Below are 20,228 nucleotides of genomic sequence, written 5' to 3'. Positions count from 1 at the left end.
CAACCAACTTTAAACATACAGGCAGGCCCCTTTCGGGTTGTAAATATTGGTCAAACTGTTGGAGTTGCCTGCCACTCCAACTGTTATTAGGTCAGTTTTCAGAATCTGACCCTAGATCTGTAGGGGGCGTGTCTCCTCTCGCCTGTCTGACACACTTTTGCTACCTTCATGACTCATTGCGGTGTCCATGTCTGCAGTACCAGAGAGGACTGGAAAAATGGCGGCGGGTTCTGGAGCTGTTAGCGGCCATGGTGGCCGCGGCGCTTTGGAGGCCACCCTGGACCGCAGATTCCAAGGAGTATCCAACACTATGGAGTCTATACAGGGACTGTCGACCTGGTGCATTGAAAATAAAAAGTATCACAGCCTTATCGTTCGGTACTGGATGAAGTGGCTCAAGAAATGTGAGTAGCTAACGTTAGCTTGTCATTCGTTAGCTAGCTTTCCCTGCTACTATACACACGTTAGCTAATCAATTATGTTCCTAATGTGTTACCGACAAATGACTCCATAAAGTTCATGCATAGCTAAAATAAGATGTGTCCTTATAGTTAGCTGCCTTGCAAGCTAATGTAACTAGTTATAGTAAGGTAGTTAGTGCCTACCAGTAGCTGCAGTTCAACATATCGTTATGTATATTAACGTTAGCTAGCGACGTGTGATCAATTTAGTTTGCTCGAACCTGACCTGTCTGCACATATGGTTCGACATTGCGCCTGTTTTGTGCGCATCGCACGCGCTATGTTTTTGCAGAACTGCAGAGGATAGAGGACCCAGGTAATTAGCTAGCTAGCCAAACTATCAAATGTGTTTGAACTAGAGTTAAAATGGGGGTAGTGTTGACAGAGCACAGGTGATGCATGTTGCTGGGTAAGTAAGTGGGCTGAAAAACCAGCCTTTAGGAAGAAATCTGGGTTAGGCCCAGGGTCGATTGTATGGTTGTTTTAACGGGGTGGCAAAGAGGGGGGCAACACCAGTCGTGTGGCCATGGGAAATTAGCAAATTGTATAACAAAACGCGTTAAATTGGCTTAAAATACGACGCATTGTATTGCATAACTGTGTCAGACCCGCCGGCAAACGGGTGGCTAGCTGGGTTAGTTTAAAACAAAATATCGACAAAAGCATTCAAGAGAGGAACAAAGTACGTGTTCTTTTTTTTTGGGGGGGGGGGGCTTATTTTCCTCATGATTCGTCAACTCACACACAGTTGCTGTCCTGCACATCGGATCACCATGTTCTGTATGTGTCTTGACCGATCAGATTAGGGAGATCACAGACCGGGCACAAGGTGCAAAGCGCTCAGCACTTTCCTGCATAGGTCTATTTATTTAGTAAATGTGATAGCACATCAGCCCGACAGAAACAAGCAAAAACTCTTAACATGGATGTTGCAGCATCCTACACCTAAACATTAGCGATCTGGTATGCTGTATGTGAAGAAAACGAGACGATTTCTCAGTCTGATAATCTGTAGGCTACTAACAACACACAGCCTACTATGCGCCCTATCCCCCTGGCCAGGGTAAACTAAGCTGTAACGTTATGTATTTATGGCCCATTTGTTTGCATTAGGAGAACATGTGATCAAGTTGGATTTGTATTCATACTTGGGCTGGCTAGGCTACCTAGACCTTTTCAATCCAAAGTGATTAACTGGACATAATTAGTCAACACAATAGTGATTACATAAGAGTTTGTTTTTTATTGCCATCTACAGTTGCATAGGTCTACATGATACAAACCTGTATAATGCAACCTCAGCCCGGAGTTCTACTGTCCAATCATAGTGGTCTCCGTCTGTGTTTTAAAACATAATTCATATGAACAAGTACAAGGTTGCTGCAGTCTGACATGGTTTTCATCCTCCCCAGGGCCAGGAGTTTTCTGACCCGATTAGAAAAAATGGTCCCAGTATAGTCCATATAAAACCTTTTTACAACTGATTTTTACAACTCACTGTCAAGGTCTGGTGTTTTACCTGGTTAGGTTATCAGACCAGGAAGAACTCCAGGCCCAGTGGAAAAGATGTGCCCTACCACTCTGAGACTTGTTGCCACCTCTGCTGTTTCAACGGTTAATTTGTATCTGCCCAAATGTATTAAAATACAGTGCCTTGCGAAAGTATTCGGCCCCCTTGAACTTTGCGACCTTTTGCCACATTTCAGACTTCAAACATAAAGATAAAACTGTATTTTTTTGTGAAGAATCAACAACAAGTGGGACACAATCATGAAGTGGAACGACATTTATTGGATATTTCAAACTTTTTTAACAAATCAAAAACTGAAATTGGCTGTGCAAAATGATTCAGCCCCCTTAAGTTAATACTTTGTAGCGCCACCTTTTGCTGCGATTACAGCTGTAAGTCGCTTGGGGTATGTCTCTATCAGTTTTGCACATCGAGAGACTGACATTTTTTCCCATTCCTCCTTGCAAAACAGCTCGAGCTCAGTGAGGTTGGATGGAGAGCATTTGTGAACAGCAGTTTTCAGTTCTTTCCACAGATTCTCGATTGGATTCAGGTCTAGACTTTGACTTGGTCATTCTAACACCTGGATATGTTTATTTTTGAACCATTCCATTGTAGATTTTGCTTTATGTTTTGGATCATTGTCTTGTTGGAAGACAAATCTCCGTCCCAGTCTCAGGTCTTTTGCAGACTCCATCAGGTTTTCTTCCAGAATGGTCCTGTATTTGGCTCCATCCATCTTCCCATCAATTTTAACCATCTTCCCTGTCCCTGCTGAAGAAAAGCAGGCCCAAACCATGATGCTGCCACCACCATGTTTGACAGTGAGGATGGTGTGTTCCGGGTGATGAGCTGTGTTGCTTTTACGCCAAACATAACGTTTTGCATTGTTGCCAAAAAGTTCAATTTTGGTTTCATCTGACCAGAGCACCTTCTTCCACATGTTTGGTGTGTCTCCCAGGTGGCTTGTGGCAAACTTTAAACGACACTTTATGGATATCTTTAAGAAATGGCTTTCTTCTTGCCACTCTTCCATAAAGGCCAGATTTGTGCAATATACGACTGATTGTTGTCCTATGGACAGAGTCTCCCACCTCAGCTGTAGCTCTCTGCAGTTCATCCAGAGTGATCATGGGCCTCTTGGCTGCATCTCTGATCAGTCTTCTCTTTGTATGAGCTGAAAGTTTAGAGGGACGGCCAGGTCTTGGTAGATTTGCAGTGGTCTGATACTCCTTCCATTTCAATATTATCGCATGCACAGTGCTCCTTGGGATGTTTAAAGCTTGGGAATTTTTTTTGTATCCAAATCCGGCTTTAAACTTCTTCACAACAGTATCTTGGACCTGCCTGGTGTGTTCCTTGTTCTTCATGATGCTCTCTGCGCTCTTAACGGACCTCTGAGACTATCACAGTGCAGGTGCATTTATACTGAGACTTGATTACACACAGGTGGATTGTATTTATCATCATTAGTCATTTAGGTCAACATTGGATCATTCAGAGATCCTCACTGAACTTCTGGAGAGAGTTTGCTGCACTGAAAGTAAAGGGGCTGAATAATTTTGCACGCCCAATTTTTCAGTTTTTGATTTGTTAAAAAAGTTTGAAATATCCAATAAATGTCGTTCCACTTCATGATTGTGTCCCACTTGTTGTTGATTCTTCACAAAAAAATACAGTTTTATATCTTTATGTTTGAAGCCTGAAATGTGGCAAAAGGTTGCAAAGTTCAAGGGGGCTGAATATTTTCGCAAGGCACTGTACATTTGAAGTGATCCGTATTCAAGTTAGAAACTACCACCATGTCCAGTGGTAACTCCCCCATCCAAGACATTTTTTAAAGTGTAAGATGTATGTTTCTATACAATTTAAAAGCTCTAAAATGTTATTTGCGGAATGGCAAAAATAACTCCAGCCATTATCACTTTGGCTGCTGTAGCTTCATTCACCTCAGTCAATAAGGGACATGCATAACATTCTAGAACAAACACATGCCATATTCTACAGCAATAAATAGCTACACTGGCTATACACTGGGAAACTAGTTTAGTTTGCTGTCAAGTCAAACAGCTGTTACCTAGCAATTTTCCACCTCTGCACTGCTTTCATCAACTCAACTGAGAGAAGTCATGCTGGGCTCTCTGTCGTCCCAAAAAAGCCAGCCAGCCAGAACAAACCCACAGTCCTAACTCCAATCTGAGCCAGATTGACAGCGCTCTGACTCAATGAGAATGGCGGGACACTAACGGTGGCCAAGCATATTTCAGGAGTGGCTAGTGCCACCCCTCACAATGCCCCTGGGTAGGCCTAGCTAAGATTTTAACTCCAGTGTTTGGCATAGCTGTCTATATTTGTCAAACACTGGTGTTAAATTCTTAGCTAGCTAGAGTAGGCCTAGACCTAAACTTTGACTGTCATTCATTGTGTTTTTGAGGGGTTATTTAATGAAGTGCGTGGTGTGATATGTCATGGAAATAGATATGCCAGTGTTTTGTTGTTTATGGAAACAGATGTTGCCCACTTTCCTTGCCTCCAGCAATAAAGGTTTAGCTGGTTTTCAATGCTTTCATTTCCCTGAGCAGTTTTTGTTAATTAAAAATGATTTGCACTGCAGTAGACTAAACATTTGCAAGGTTGCATGTGTTCCCATCTCTCTCTGTCCCCGTCATTGGCTCAACCACATGTATATCTGTTGTCTATGGTGCTGTGCTTTATGTATGATGTCCTCAAACATTCAAACTAGCTTTTGAACTCAGTCAACCAAAGATAAAGTTGGTGAGTTGTAGGCTTCGTTGTCCAGGTTAAACTTTCAAGTCAAATGTTTTAATTTTCACGGAATGTTGGATGGCCGTGTTAACGGTTCCGTTCCAAGGGTTGTGTTGTAATGCAGTGTTTCCGCTGCACTCATTTAACTGTGGCGCTGCGCCACAGCAAGATCATTGCCGCCACTCCCCAAAAATATGAAACATAAATATTTCTGTCGAGGGACACTAATGCTAGAACAGTCCAGTCAACATTTATTTTTCCCCTGCAAACAAAATGTAATGCTAGACAAATCAGATAACTGCATAGTAGAATAGTTAATCTATTTCACTCTTGAGATTCATTCATGTTATGAGTGCTATAGGGAGGGAAACCTGCATTCTGCCAAAGGAATGCACTATAATTATTGCAATCACAGGGAAAAGCAGTTTTAATGGCCTTTGTTAAAAAGAGGGTGTTGTCAGCTTTCCATTCCTACTTTATTTATTTCTTAACTCCTGAATATGTGTGAACTGCACCACAGAGGTTTTTAGCAACATCATGGTTTAGCACATTATCACGGTCATTTGCTGTGAGTGTATAGGGGAGAGTGGGGCTAAATGTAACACAGTCCATTGTAAGGTACCTTGGGGTGAAACACCACCCTACCGCGCTTGTTTTTTGGGGGGGGTGACAAAAATAAAATGTGCTGAAACAGATTCCATTTTTAGTTGAGGAAGAGCAGTGGCAACAAGTGAAAATGTGTGTGTGTGACATGAAGTGGTTTCGGTGAGAAGTAGAGGCAGGGGGTTTGCGTTACCCCGGGTGGCGGAATACCCCAAGTTACCCTAACCGGTAGGCAGGGCTACATTATATTCACTATTTATGCATGTTTTTTGAGACATACATTTCACTAATAGGATGCTAACTAGTTAAAAGATTACATTTGGGATCTAGCTAATGATTAGCCCAACAGGGTAAATGCAGAAAAGCAAGCCTATGCTTCAGCCTATTTATTTATAGCCACTATGCTGCATCCGTTGGGCTACAGGTGATAATGCTAATAGCATACCTGATAATATGGACCATGCATACGCTATATGCATGGTCAAATATGTTAAAATAATAGTTAATCATTTTAACTATGTTATTGGGTCTCCCCCCAATGCAAAATAAATATTCCAGAGAAAATACTGTTGTAATGTGTTGCATGACCAACTGGAAATAACTGTTGGTTAATCTCGGTCACGTGTTTCTGCTATGAGATTGAGAAAACATATAAGTGTATATTGTTTACAGCAGTAGGGGCCTATGTGATGTTCTGTTTCTGAACACATACCTTTTTTCCACTTATGAATCCTACTGTACCTGAGCTGGTGCAGGTAGTGGTACAGATTTTACCACTACAACTTGAGTTCATCGCGGTTTGGTTTGGAAGGCTTAAAGCGTGCTAATTAGGTACCCAAAATATCTGGTCCTGGCTGGCTTGTACTAGGTCAGGGAGTTCTGTGTTGGGTCAGGAGGAACCAATTTCGGCAAATGGGCTGTCTCTCTTAGAGGTACGCTAAGCCTAATGCTGTTGTAATGCATCATTTGCCCATGATTGCTATCTGATGGTTCACGTGGCATCGCAGTCTGCCTGGCCAAGCAGACTGCGAGGGTTGGAAATTGCCAAATCACCTCCCAATACCATATTATCGCCATACTTTGGCGCCGATACTATGCGTATTGCGATTTTGATACTAAGATTTTATTGCGATTTGAAGTTCCAAAGATATTGCTCACCATATGTCCGCTGCAGAGGCACTAGAGGACCATGAGAAAGTTTTGATCAGTCATGGAAATAAGTGCTGAAAACAATTGGTTCCCTATTTAAAATGATTGAGAACAAGCTATGGAAAAATACTGGAGTTTTGTTGCAGGTGCAGCCAACTAGCCCAAATTAGTATTGCCACATTGTCAAAACGATAAGAAATATAATCAAAAAGAATATCCTGATATGTAACTATAAATATCCCCCCCATCACTATGGCTTTGGAGGTTGAAACTTTAAACCCCCAGATGTGGCCCTGAGTGTGTCTGTGTCCACCTAGACTACGGTGTCGGCTGTAGTAGAACAGTGATGCTCAGTCACACACTCTTGTGTGTGCAACAGGTGTTCCATCCAAGGCCCCACATTTACACCCAATCACATGTCCTAGTCCATAATCATTCTGCAATATTCTCAACTGAAGATTTGCAATAATAACTTAGGCCAGGGAAGGAAGCTGGGACCCTGTTGCCATTGAAAGCGATTGTTTATTTGATATTTTGAACTGTTTCCCCTTCCCCACCACTCAGACTTAGTTAGGCCGAGACTTAGTTAGGCCGAGACTTAGTTAGGCCTAGACTTCAGCAAGTTCTATTTTTTGACTCCAGGATCTTTTCGAAGAAGAGTTGTTTCATGTAATGAACTTAGGATATGAATTAGAACTCATTGTTACATTCATTGGATATCTTGGGCCAAACCCGGACCACGCTGGGCCAATTGTGTGCTGCCCTATGGGACTCCCAATCACGGCCGGATGTGATACAGCTTGGATTCGAACCAGGGACGGTAGTGATGCCTCTTGCACTGAGATGCAGTGCCTTAGACTGCTGTGCCCCTCGGGAGCCCACGCTGTTTGGTTTGCGTACTGTAGAGCGCATAGAGCTGGTTGTTTTCTGTTCTGTGCTCAGTCTTCATCTCTGCTTCCCCTGGTTGAATACTTTCCAACTCGTCCTCCCTGAATGCATCTTCCCATGGGGAGTCAGGGGGGACGTTTCTCTCTCCTTTGACTTGACAACCTTTCCCCACTTAGACCCAACTGAGATGTATGAAAGGCTTCTGTATTGTTATTTTATGTTACAAAGTGGTAATGCATCTGTTTATTTTGTTACCATTTACTAAGATATACCCTACTTAGTTGGTTTACACTAGTCATCACAGCTGTCCTGCACAAGATGCTGAGGCTGTAGGGCGTAGGCTAATATCACTTTCAGTTATCAACTGGCTTCAATGACCCTAATTGATATTGTGGGACTCGTACATACCGTTTCTAGTCTTGTCTGTATCAGAACCTGATCTGTGTTTGATTTGTCTGTTTTCCCTACTCCATCAGCTGTCACTTTGAAATACCTAACCTCTGGGTGTGCAGGCTTTTGAATGTATGGCGTTCTCCAGCTTTGAGTCATTTACATTTTTTAAATTACATGAATATCATGAACGTTGTCTTGTGTCGGAGTGTGACAACGCTGTCTGCTGAAAACAATGTGTCATGAATGGATCGGTGGCGGTGCTGAACATTATTATTGACATTGTGACTACCGTGTTGCATGCTGCATCTTAGAACATGTTAAACTGGATCTTCATATATTCAGGGAGGGAGACGTTAGAGCCTTTTATATTGCTGTTCAAGCTGTGTTTTTGCCCCAACAACCAGACTTCATTTATGTTGGACTCCATTTACCTGCATGACAAGCCTATTTGGTTTCCATGTCTTAGCCTTGCCTGTAACACAGGGCTTCAGTTGGAGAAGTTGTCAGTTGAAAAAAGTGTGCGCTGCAGTAATGATGTTTTGTCTGTGCGTTAATTATGCATTAGATAGATGTCATGACAAGCTGATATTCACTTTTCTGTCTGTCACTTAGTAAAAGCACGGCATTGTTTATCATTTCAGTGAAGTTTCCCATCAACACTGGTTGGTTTTGCTATATTTCCAGAATTGATTAGCAAATGCATGCATGAGCTAATAGGTCTTCCACTGGGCGGTTTAGGCTGGTCATCCACTGGGTGAGGGTGGTTTAGGCTGGGCGGTCTAGGTTTAGGCTGGTCCTCCACTGGGCGGTCTAGGTTTAGGCTGGTCATCCACTGGGTGAGGGTGGCTTAGGCTGGGCGGTCTACGTTTAGGCTGGTCCTCCACTGGGTGAGGGTGGTTTAGGCTGGGCAGTCTAGGTATAGGCTGGTCCTCCACTGGGTGAGGGTGGTTTAGGCTGGGCGGTCTAGGTTTAGGCTGGTCCTCCACTGGGTGAGGGTGGTTTCGGCTGGGCGGTCTAGGTTTAGGCTGGTCCTCCACTGGGTGAGGGTGGTTTAGGCTGGGCGGTCTAGGTTTAGGCTGGTCCTCCACTGGGTGAGGGTGGTTTAGGCTGGGCGGTCTAGGTTTAGGCTGGTCCTCCACTGGGTGAGGGTGGTTTAGGCTGGGCGGTCTAGGTTTAGGCTGGTCATCCACTGGCCGGTCTAGGTTAAGGCTGGTCTTCCACTGGGCAGTCTAGGTTTAGGCTGGTCTTCCACTGGGCAGTCTAGGTTTAGGCTGGTCTTCCACTGGGCAGTCTAGGTTTAGGCTGGTCTTCCACTGGGCAGTCTAGGTTTAGGCTGGTCTTCCACTGGGCAGTCTAGGTTTAGGCTGGTCTTCCACTGGGCAGTCTAGGTTTAGGCTGGTCTTCCACTGGGCAGTCTAGGTTTAGGCTGGTCTTCCACTGGGCAGTCTAGGTTTAGGCTGGTCTTCCACTGGGCAGTCTAGGTTTAGGCTGGGTTTGGGCAGGCTGGTCATCCACTGGGCAGTCTAGGTTTGGGCTGGTCATCCACTGGGCGGTCTAGGTTTGGGCTGGTCATCCACTGGGCGGTCTAGGTTTGGGCTGGTCATCCACTGGGCGGTCTAGGTTTGGGCTGGTCATCCACTGGGCGGTCTAGGTTTGGGCTGGTCATCCACTGGGCGGTCTAGGTTTGGGCTGGTCATCCACTGGGCGGTCTAGGTTTGGGCTGGTCATCCACTGGGCGGTCTAGGTTTGGGCTGGTCATCCGTGGGACTAGGGTGGTCTACGCTCAGGCTGGTGAAGGTTTTTGATGTGGTTAAACGTCAGGCTTCTGAGGATCCACTAACCCTCTTCCTCCTCCACCTATTCTTATTCTTCCCTGTCTTCCTCTCCTCCTTCTCTCTATCAGCGGACACCAACCACCGTCTGAATCTGTTCTATCTAGCCAATGATGTAATACAGAACTGCAAGAGAAAGAACGCCATCGTCTACCGCTCAGCCTTCGCTGAGGTGCTCCCCAACGCTGCACTAATGGTCAAGTGAGTGAACTGCTCTGGATTATATGAATATTGTGAGGCACATCCTAACTTCCATTTGAGGCACGTTTTAATTGTCAATGGGGAGACTAAGTAAACATCTGATTTAGGTGGAAGTTAGGAATAGCCCATGTATGATTAAATTGACCACCAATCTCTTGCTGACTGAATCTGTGCCCTTCTAACCTCTTGCCCTTTGACCTGTTGTCTTGCCAGAGACCCGAAGGTGCGTAAGTCAGTGGAGCGGATCTTCACTATCTGGGAGGAGAGAAACGTCTATCCTGAGGAACTCATCACTCAGCTCAAAGCCAACCTGGCCAAGAAGGAGAGAGAGAGGGAGAAAGAGAAGGCTAAAGAGATGCCTCCTCCGCCAGGTCAGTCTTCTATGCTCCTATTTCTTTCTCTCCTCACCATCTTTTCCTTTTGCCGTCTCTCTCTATTTCTGTAACCTCTGGGTCTGTATGAGTCAACAGGTCAGTGTGTTGTGTTGTGGTTTTGTCCTGTAGCCCCAGTCAACCCCAAAGCTGCCCTGAAGTCCAAGATTGTGGCTGATTTCATAGTAAGTGTATTTTTTTCTGTCCTCTGCTTAATTGCTTTTACCCTTTTAAAGAGGTAATCTGCAGTTGCTACATACATTTTTGGTTTTGATAAATTAATGATTTGTACCCATTGATTCTTGAAGAATATAACTTTTATAAATTCCTCATGAGCTTAGTTCAACTGTCACACCCCATCAGAACCCCAAATATAAGCTTGTTTTACTCCAATATTTGTAAACAACGTACACTATATAGCCTCCAAACATGGTTAAAACGATAATGTTGATATTTTGGATGGTCAGTCCTTGTATCCATAGCTCTGTCTATGAATTCGAGTGGTTACTTTTCTTCAGCACTATCCCTCAGCTTTTACCCAAACAGTGGCGGGGATGATGCTTTATTGTTTCAACTGATGATTGGCCATTGATGGAGTTGCACACAATAATACTCTTTCCCTCCTTCCCCACGTCCTCCTTCTTTCCTTCCCCCTCTCTCTCCAGCCCCAGTCGTTCATCGAGCAGCTGGCAGGCTTCAAACGGGTGGTGGAGGAGGAGGAGCTGAGGGAGACCCAGCTGACAGCTCTCAGAGTGGACGTCTGCAGCACGGAGGCCCTCAAGAGACTCAAAGGTCAGTGGCCAAAACAGGGTTAAGGCCAGGGTTCATGCCTAGGGCTGTTAAGGTGACCGTATTACCGCCACACCGGCAGTCATGACTGCAGTCAAATTCCACGTGACCATTGAATCACAGTAACTAGGCGTCTTCAAAACTGCGCTCTGATGTCCCCTATAGTCAGTAGTAGCCTACCAAACTAATGGCCTGGTACTCAGCGCTCTATCACTCAATGCAATGGAAAATCAAATGGAACACTTCATGAGAGCCCTGGCGTTAAGAGTTTTAGGGGAATAGGATCACCTGTTGTGTAGCGAGAGTCAGCTCATAGCTGGTTGATGCATAGAATAAAGTACATGTTCCTATAAGCCCATGTTGCACAACATTTCTATAGGCTATGCTATTCAATTGCATGAGAAAACAGAGTTTTGATGGCCTCTAATAAAAAGAGGAGAATCCCATCTTTCTATAGTCTAGGCCTCCTATATTTATTTCTCAACTTTCCTAATATTAAGCACATTGTAAAGCAAAGCAATCAGAGTAGCCCTCCTGAGTGGTGCGGCGGTCTAAGACACTGATCAGTGATAGAGGCATCACTACAGATCCGGGTTCGATCCCGGGTCGTGTCGTAGCCCGGCTGCGACCAGGAGACCCATGAGGCGGTGCACAATTGGCTCAGCGTCGTCTGGGTTAGGGGAGGGTTTGGCCGGCTGGGATATCCTTGTCCCATCGCGCTCTAGCGACTCCTTGTGGCAGCCGGACACATGCACGCTTACTTCGGTCGCCAGCTTTGCGGTGTTATCTCCGACATATTGGTGTGGCTGGCTTCTATGTACTCTTGTTTAAATGACTTATTTTCCTCTTGTCCTCCGTCCATCGACTACCCCAGACAAGGCCGGAGGGAACAAGTTTGCCAAGGACTTTGAAGAGGGCAGTCAGAAGCTGCAGGAGTTTGTCAGTTTCCTGGAGAACCAGATGCCTGTAGGGCCCCCTCTGCTGGAGGCTCTAGGAAACGCAGACGTCTTCTATGAGATGCAATACAAGGAAGTTAAGATCGTGGCCAGCGTGAGTATCTACCATTCACGCAATCAATCTGATCATCATCTATCAAATAAATAATTTAATCAAAATCTTATACATCTAATTCTATGGTTCTAATTTTCAAGGCCTACAAAACCTTTGCCAACCGCGTTGTCAACCTCAAACGTAAACTGGATGCCCTCAAGTCCTCCCTTCCCGGTCCCGAGGACTCTCCCACCCCCTCCCCCTCTGAGGACGCTCCCTCACCCACCGGCTCTGACTCCCCCTTCCTGGGGCTGGGAGGAGACCAAGGGGGTAGGCTGGGCTTTGACCCGGACCTGGATGGGAGTGCCATGGACGAGAGGGACATGGGGGTTGTGAGAGAGGGGGACAACAGAGATGTGGAGGACATGGATCTGTCTGAGGAGGACATGGAGACAGCCAACACAGGTGAGATGGCAGTAGGGAATTCTCAATGAGACTAAACCTTGTCAAAATAAACATGCTAACCCCTTGTTTCCATCAGCAGAGAAGCAGTCGTCATCAGCCACCATTTCCAAGGTGACCAGCTCCAAGATCGCAGCGAAACCCGCCCCTGTCACACTCATTCGAACCTCCACCGAATCCCCTCTCAAAAAGGCAGCCTCGTCTACCCCCACGCCAGTGACCCCCAGCACCCCTACAAGCGCGGGTGTGAGTGGTCCTAGTGGTCCGACCGCTCCGCTGGGAATGAACCTGGCCAATGTGGACCTGGGCAAGATCAGCTCCATACTGAGCAGTATCACATCAGCCATGAAGAACACAGGTGTGTGTCTGTACTTGGCAAGATAAGCAGAGTTAATATATGGATTCTGTGACACACTGGTACAGAAATCTTATAACATGTTTGCATAAGATTGTTCTCTCTCTCTCTCTCTCTCTGTGTCTCTGTGTCTCTGTCTCTCTCAGCAGCCAGCCCTGTGTCTCGCCCCTCCCCTGGAACCCCCACCACCCCCTCTGGCCAATCATCTTCCTCCAAAACCCCAGTTGGCCCCACCCCTCCTAGCCCAGCCCTGGCCAGCATCCTGTCCAGAGTGAACGTCACCCCTGAAGGCATCCTCAACGCCCTGGCAAAGACCCAAACACAGAGTGAGACACACATAAGATAGTAAACCAGACAGGCAGATTTATAGACAGACTTTGAGATGGGAAATGCAAGGCTTCTGTTGGAATTGTTTTGGGGGGCACTTTTTATGTTGAGTAACTTGTGTATCTGCTGGTGTAATTATCTCCACCCACCCCACTTTCTCTCTCCCCATATCTTTGTTTCTCTCCATCTTCTCTTCTCTCTCCTCAGGTCTGTCCTCTCTGCTGAGGTCTGGTAGCTCCTCCTCCTCTGCCCCCTCCTCCCATGCCTCCCCAGACTCCTCAGCAGCCAAGGGCCCCCCCACACCCACCACTCCTAGCAACACCAAACCCCCCCTGACCAACAGTCTCAAACGAGACACACCTGAGAGGAGCAGAGGAGCCAGGGATTGGGAGAAAAACCGAGAGGCCTCCCCTCATCCTCCTCCTCCCTCTCTCCCTAGCCGCTCTGTCTCTCCTCCCAGCCTAGAGTCTAAGATCAACCGTTTCCTCCAGGGGAACCCAGGGTTCAGTCTGGGCCTGGGGGATGGGAGCCCTCTGCTGGGGGGAGACGGGGTAGACGGGACCCCTGTCAGGGATGAGAGCGGGGGCACCCCCACCCAGGACGAAATCATGGACACACCAGGGGGTGTCTCCTCCGACCCCCTTGGCATCAACAGTGACCCCAAGAGCTTAGGCTCATCCATAGGACATGATCTTTCACCCACGGCCTACCGCAGTGACCCTTGGGACGCCGTCATCACCCCAACAGGAAGCAGCAGCGACGTGGACTTCCTCTCTTCCTCTTCTCGTTTCCAAGGCTACGGAGCGGGGAAGAAGGCCGCCAAGCTGAAGGAGGAAGATTCGAAGAGGAAGATTAGCTCTTCATCACTGGGAAGCAGCAAGGTGAAGAAGGATGGACAAAACAGTCACGGGAACAACAGATCAGCTGAAGGAGAGAGGAGAGCGTCCATAGGTTCTCGCAAGACCAGCAGCGGGTCAGAGGATGGAGGAATGAGTGGAACGAGGGATGGAAAGAGGGGAGGAGAGGATGGTGGGGGCTCATCTGACGGGGAGGGGGGGCAGTACCACCGTATCGAGACGCTGGTGTCGCCTTGCACAGAGGGAGCACCTTTCCAATCACTGGGGGGCTTCTCAAACCGCCAGCCAACCGGAGAGCGCATCCAGACGGTGGAAAGTATCCGCGTGATTGGACAAGGGCTGCGTCGCGGGGGTGGAGAAGGGGGGAGGCCAGGCGGAGGGATGTGGTACGATGAGGAAGGGTACCTGGATACCCAGCCCCCCTCACCTTCCCCTCAGGGCGGCTCTGACGACATGACTTCACCCCCATGCCTCCCCCGACCTCACACCACCACCTTCCTCCTCATCCTCATTCTAATCACCCTCCCCACCCTCATCCGCATGGCCCCCCACCCCAGTTTCAGATGCCCCCTACCATGGGGAGAACCCCCAGGGTCCCCTCCCCTCACACCTCCACCATCATCACCCCCTCCTCCCTTCTTCAACTCCCTCCTCCACCCATCCCACGCCCTCCACCCCCTCCCATGCCCCAGCTCCCTCCACCCCCGTGCAACTTCCTCCCCCCCTCAGCAGTCATGGTAGGCGGGGTTCTAGTCCCCATTGACCGCCAACTGCCCCTCCCTCCCCAGGTCCGCCCAGATGGAGGAGACCGAGGGGGGATGGGAGGGGGACCCAGGGGGGGTAAAGGTGGTCCCACTCCCCTCATGTCCTCTCTGTTAGGGGAGCCCCCTAAGATGCCTCGTCCCGGCACAGTCAAAGAGCATTTCACTCCCCGCCACGCACCCCCTCTCCACCGCCCCGGCACCCCCGGTGCCCCGCCTCCCTTATTGGGCCGTGTCAAGGATGGCATCAACCTCCCTCCTCCACCCCCTCCTCCTCCACCCCTCCCTCTCCCTCAGGCGACCCCCTGCTTCCTCGCCCCCAAGCTCCTCCACTCCAGCACCCTCCAGCTAGCCCGCCTGCCCAGCCCCGACACCCCAACCCCAACCATCCACACCGTCCCTCGCCATCCCTCCTGCGCCTATCCTCCCCCAACCCCCGCCCCCATCAACTCCACCCCCAGAGACCTCTACTCCACCCTCGCGGCCCCCCTGTCCATCCGCACCTAAACCGCGAGCCACCCATGTTCCGCGGGGGCAAGCGTCCTGGCCCTCCATTCGGCGGGGGCCGAGGAGGTCCCTTCTACCCCCCCAAGAGACCTTTCTTACCCCCACGCTATTGAAATGTTAACCATGACAAGCTGAATGAAAAGCGACCCACACACCTAGCTACCCAACACGGGGAGAAGATGTGTAGAACCCTTATGGTATGAGCCCAGTCTGTCCTCACTATGTTAATCCTAGTGGAGTCATTTGTTTTACTACATTTAGCTGATCGCACCTTGACACAAACTAGCACGTCACCTCACCACAATACAGTACCAGCTTAGCAATTATGCACAGTGTTATGGATGAAATGGGTAACCAAACCAAATCTGCCTCCCCCTCCCCTCCTCCGATCCCCAGGAGCAACAATGTTCTCTGCTTCCCCTCACTAAAGCAGAGGGAGTAATGGAGGTGTGAACTAGAAGGAAGACGACAAGCACAGATCAAATAGAAACAGAAACAGGTGGTTATTCTATTTCACTAAAATTCTACTTACCTCCGGTATTGTGTGAATAAGCTGATATAAACACTTTCAGAGAGAGAGAGAGAGGGATAGATGGGATTGGCTGGAAGGATGGGATGGGCTGGAGGGAGGGAGGGATAGATGGGAGGGGCTGGAGGGATGGGATGGATAGATGGGAGGGGGTTTGATTGAGGAGCAAAGTTGCTCCCTGAGAGTGTGTCCTAAATACAACCATTTTTCTCAATAGGATTTGGTTATCCAAATGAGTGCTGACTTTATGATCAGTGCTGTTGTGGAGTTTCTCCACCATAACCCCAACGTGCTCCCAGTGCATCGTATTGCAAATAATAACCTTGTTTCTCTCCTAGAGGTTTTCATGCTTAAGTCTCTCTTCCCTCTGTATATTTCTCAGCTTTTAAATGTATAGACTGAATGAGTTGGCTGTGTTGCGACTATTAAACCTCGGTTGTTTGTGTAAAGAGCAGAGTCATCGCTATTTGCTAACTTGTGATTGACGCCATTGTGAAGAAGCCTTAGCTTTAGTTACACACCGAGGCAGCGATGTTTGTGCTTCTCATTGCTCTAACAAAACACCACTCTGTCCAGCTCCATTTCTCCAATCTGAGGGGGGGTGAAGAATCGTCCAGTGTAAAGACGCATTTAACAGATAATGATGAGTTGCGGAGACTCTCAGTAGTTGAGGCGGGTGCTTTAGAAGTTTGAACTATGAACCCGACTCTCTACTAGGCCTTCGCTACCTGTATTGTCTTTAATAAAATCCAGTTTCAACCCAACCAAGGGGAGGGTACTACTTTCTTTGATAGTCACTGTCATGGATACCGGTAAGACCAGTCTCAGCAGTTGTCATGGATACCGGTAAGACCAGTCTCAGCAGTTGTCATGGATACCGGTAAGACCAGTCGCAGCAGTTGTCATGGTGCTGCTGTATGATAGATGTTATTTTGGTCTACTTATTCAAAGCTGAATTGAAATGTTGAAACATTACTTATAACAGTACAAACAATGTAATTTTTCCCTAAACTGCTCATTTGTTCTGAGTTGTTTTGGATTTCTTGCTGTGATTTTTGTTGTGGCTGTAACCTCATGTCAGATGTAAAATATCTATACTTGCATGTGCAGTGCACTGTCTCTGTCCAGTCCAGAAGTCCTTTTTGTTACTTTTGACCTGTTCCCTTCGCTACCTTTTCTAGATTTAGTCTCTTTCCTCCTTTCCTTCCTCTGACGCTGTACATTTACAACTGTAGAATACCAAGTAACACCAATGAAGAAGTGATGAGTGAATTGTCTGCAAACATTCATTACTCATTAAGATAATGGACACCTATGTAAATGTTCCTCTACATTTCCCATCAGTGTTAGTTTATCAGTTTATAGTGTTCTGCTATACATTTCTGAATGGAAGCGATGCTGTTCTGCTGTTCTAATCAATGGTACAGAGCAGCTACTACTCTCACTCTGACTGTATGTATGATGTGATGCTTCTCTGTCACTGCTGATAATGACCAGATTAACGCAGGCAAGTTGTTTTGTGCACGTTTCCCTGCTGTACAGTAGACTAATGACTTCCCTTCTAACTCGTACCTCAGACAGCGAGCCACCAGGATGGATTCAGAGATGTAATCATTTTCTTTGAACACTTTGTTTAAATAATATTGTCATTCAATGTACTCTTGAGTTTGAAATAGGTTTGTTTTGAATAACTTTTGAGTGAAAATGCTTAAGATTTGAAGAATCTAATGGTGTGTGTGTGTGTATAGTATGCATTAACTATGTAATGATTCAGTCATGAAGTGGGTGGTTGTGTTATGTTCTCTGTGTTTAGATGCATTGCTATTCTTTTTATGATCATCAATGATGTTCTATCATTAATCTTTTGAGTGTCCAATCCTTTCCGATGCTACTGCTCTCCTCTCTCTACCACTGAGCCATCCTGTAGTTCAGCGATTTACTATGTTTACCTATGACTGTCACAATTTAGACATACAGCCAGGCATTTACTTCATATGAAGACTTGACAGTTTAAACCACACTCCATGGAGTCCTACTGCATGTGTTTTTGTTTTAAAGACAGCCTCTGCGATTATGAATATTCAATTCATAATCAACCACTTGGCCTTACCTTTTAGGCACTTGTCGATATGGGAGGATTACATAGGTGTAAGCCAATCAGAGGCAAGGTGCAGCTATTACCGTATTGCACCTATCCAATCCTTTCATAATACGTGAAGTGCGTAGTAGAGACTAGGGATTGATTTGGTGACCGGAACGGGCCACAGAGCACTGACATGAAGACAGTGCTGTACCATATCGGTTAAGACCAGTGGTGGCTGGTGGCACTTCAGATGGGGAGGACAGGCTCATAGTAATGGCTGGAACGGAATAAATTGAGTGGTATCAAACACGTGGTTTTCCATCTGTTTTTATATCATTCCATCCATTATTATGAGTTATCCTCCCTTCACCAGCCTCCTCTGGTTGAGTGAGGTAGTCACTGCCATGCTATTACACCCATGATGAGTTTAGTTATTTTATTGAGTCTGAAGGTCCTAACCCAGAAGTGGGTTACCATTTATTGTTTTCCCCACACACACACACACACACGATTCCATCCAACAGCATCTACCATACCCATCTGCATTTCACCTTTTTGATTGACACTGATTTTCTTGGTTGTGTAGTTCACATCCTTGCACAGAGCTCTAGTCCACATGTCTTTGCTGTCACATCCATAGTTCCTCCCAAACCAGCCCACTGCATGTATGACGCACCTTGACAGTCTGGCGTTGAAAGCATTGAAGCCTGTAACCCACCCACCCAATATTCAGTGCAGTCACTGCACAGTACTTTAAATGTATTACCCCTATCCCATTTAATGAAAGGCAGTTGAGATCATATTGTAATATTACCACATCTCAGTGGCTTCCTCTCATCACCTTCATATACTGTTCTGAGAAGACCGGATAGGTGGAAGCAATGTGGTGCAAGTGTGCTAAAAGTATTTATTTCAGCGGTTTCCTTCATTCAGATCAGTGTAGATGAAGGAAAGGATGCAATGAGAGCCATTGAGATACTCTTCATACAAACATAAATAGGTTTCACCTTATGAGAGTACACACGTCTGTGTGGTGGTGGGGTTCACAGTATGAGACATTGATGGTGAACAAGTATTTAATTGTGCTTCATAATGGTCCATATTTCAGGTAGTAGCCAATGAGAAGGACATTGCCCCTAGACACTGATCTAATATCATTTTGGAGTTTTACCCCTAATGAGATTTTGGAATCAGTATTTGGGGTAACCTGTGAATTTTAGGGCAATCTGATTTCTAGGGCTTTAACTCAATTTGTATTTTTGTGATTCTTTGTGTCCTATCTCCTCACCCTCCTCAAATGTATTTGAGGAGAAGGTCCAAGGTCCCACTAGGGCATTCTACCCAGGGACCTACCCATTTCAGTGTATTTTCAGTGACACTTTACAGGTGGTCCTAAATCCCCAGTTAATTTACTCTGGCGCCACCAAGCGTTCTTTCAATATTTTTTTCTTATACGAACCAGTCTGCGTCACTTGCAAATCCCCCTTTTCTCTAAAATCATATTGACGTTTGTTAGTAGATCAACACTATGTAACTCTTTTGAAGTATATTTTACTTAAGTTATTTACATTTATGTAGAATAAATGAAACTATATTTACGTGTATATCGGTAAAATAAAATGACCAAGTTATGTCTTAACTATTATACACAGACGTCTACAACCACTATGAGCTTTGAACCAATATAACGAAACCCTATAAAAATAACGAAACCCTATTGATCATATCACCATGCGCTCGTTACTGGTGTCTTGACTGTACGAATTGAGATGCCAGTGGCAAGGCTTCTCAAACTAATCCTAGTTATATGCTACTTTTATATTCTACTTTATTTATTAAAACAATGTAAACGAGGCTATTCATACTATTCCTTCCAGAGGTCTGTTGAAAGTAGCCTAATTTCTGCCCCACGTCAGAGGCGAGTACTTTTGAGCTATGCGCGTGTAATAGCCTAATAACGGTGCTCTGAGCTACAATATTCTCTGCTGTTCTTCTCTCTTCATGCGGCCAATCAATGAACGGATGTGTGTTACTTGCTGGCTCTCACAGGGACCAACCCGGTTGCCTCACCGTTGATCGATTATCTTCAGGCGCTGCACAGATGCAGTGATCTCCTCATATTGGGATTAGTTTCTTGAACGCTCCACTCTTGATCTTGGGCGTAATTTGACCAAATGTAGGAATTGAGCATACCTATGTTAAATGGATTCAGGTCATTTTCATGGACAGTTGGTTTTAGATTAGTGCTGTGAAGTTAGTCTCGTGTACCTGAAAGTGATATATCCGAATGTTAAGTACTGATTAGTGGGCGCCACTGAGGTGTATAAATGAACGGTGAGCGCGCTTTCATTGTTGACGCTCACTAACGTGCGCGCACTTGCCAACGTCAAGTTT

At 46.3% G+C, this 20,228-nt stretch overlaps 1 protein-coding gene across 4 annotated transcripts; it reads left to right on the top strand.

Moving 5' to 3' along the window:
* Positions 1 to 91: 91 nt before the first annotated feature.
* Positions 92 to 16,515, top strand: LOC112247949 (regulation of nuclear pre-mRNA domain-containing protein 2-like). Of its 4 annotated transcripts, XR_006080179.1 has the most exons (11): positions 94 to 404; positions 9,674 to 9,803; positions 10,017 to 10,174; positions 10,307 to 10,359; positions 10,840 to 10,966; positions 11,838 to 12,013; positions 12,115 to 12,418; positions 12,495 to 12,773; positions 12,917 to 13,096; positions 13,305 to 15,419; positions 15,619 to 16,515. XR_006080179.1 is itself a non-coding variant. In XM_042307902.1 (10 exons), the coding sequence occupies exons 1-10, from the start codon at positions 188 to 190 to the stop codon at positions 14,693 to 14,695; spliced, it is 3,012 nt and encodes a 1,003-aa protein (XP_042163836.1). In that variant the 5' UTR covers positions 92 to 187; the 3' UTR covers positions 14,696 to 16,515. The 4 variants fall into 4 exon arrangements, 3 of the variants coding, with proteins under 3 accessions (XP_042163836.1, XP_042163825.1, XP_042163833.1); XM_042307902.1 differs by having other exon boundaries at positions 92 to 404; positions 12,920 to 13,096; positions 13,305 to 16,515; XM_042307891.1 differs by having other exon boundaries at positions 13,305 to 16,515.
* Positions 16,516 to 20,228: the final 3,713 nt, after the last annotated feature.

Source organism: Oncorhynchus tshawytscha, linkage group LG03 (genome assembly GCF_018296145.1).
Source record: "Oncorhynchus tshawytscha isolate Ot180627B linkage group LG03, Otsh_v2.0, whole genome shotgun sequence".
Classification (NCBI taxonomy): domain Eukaryota; kingdom Metazoa; phylum Chordata; class Actinopteri; order Salmoniformes; family Salmonidae; genus Oncorhynchus; species Oncorhynchus tshawytscha.
This window is presented reverse-complemented; position numbering and strand designations above follow the sequence as displayed.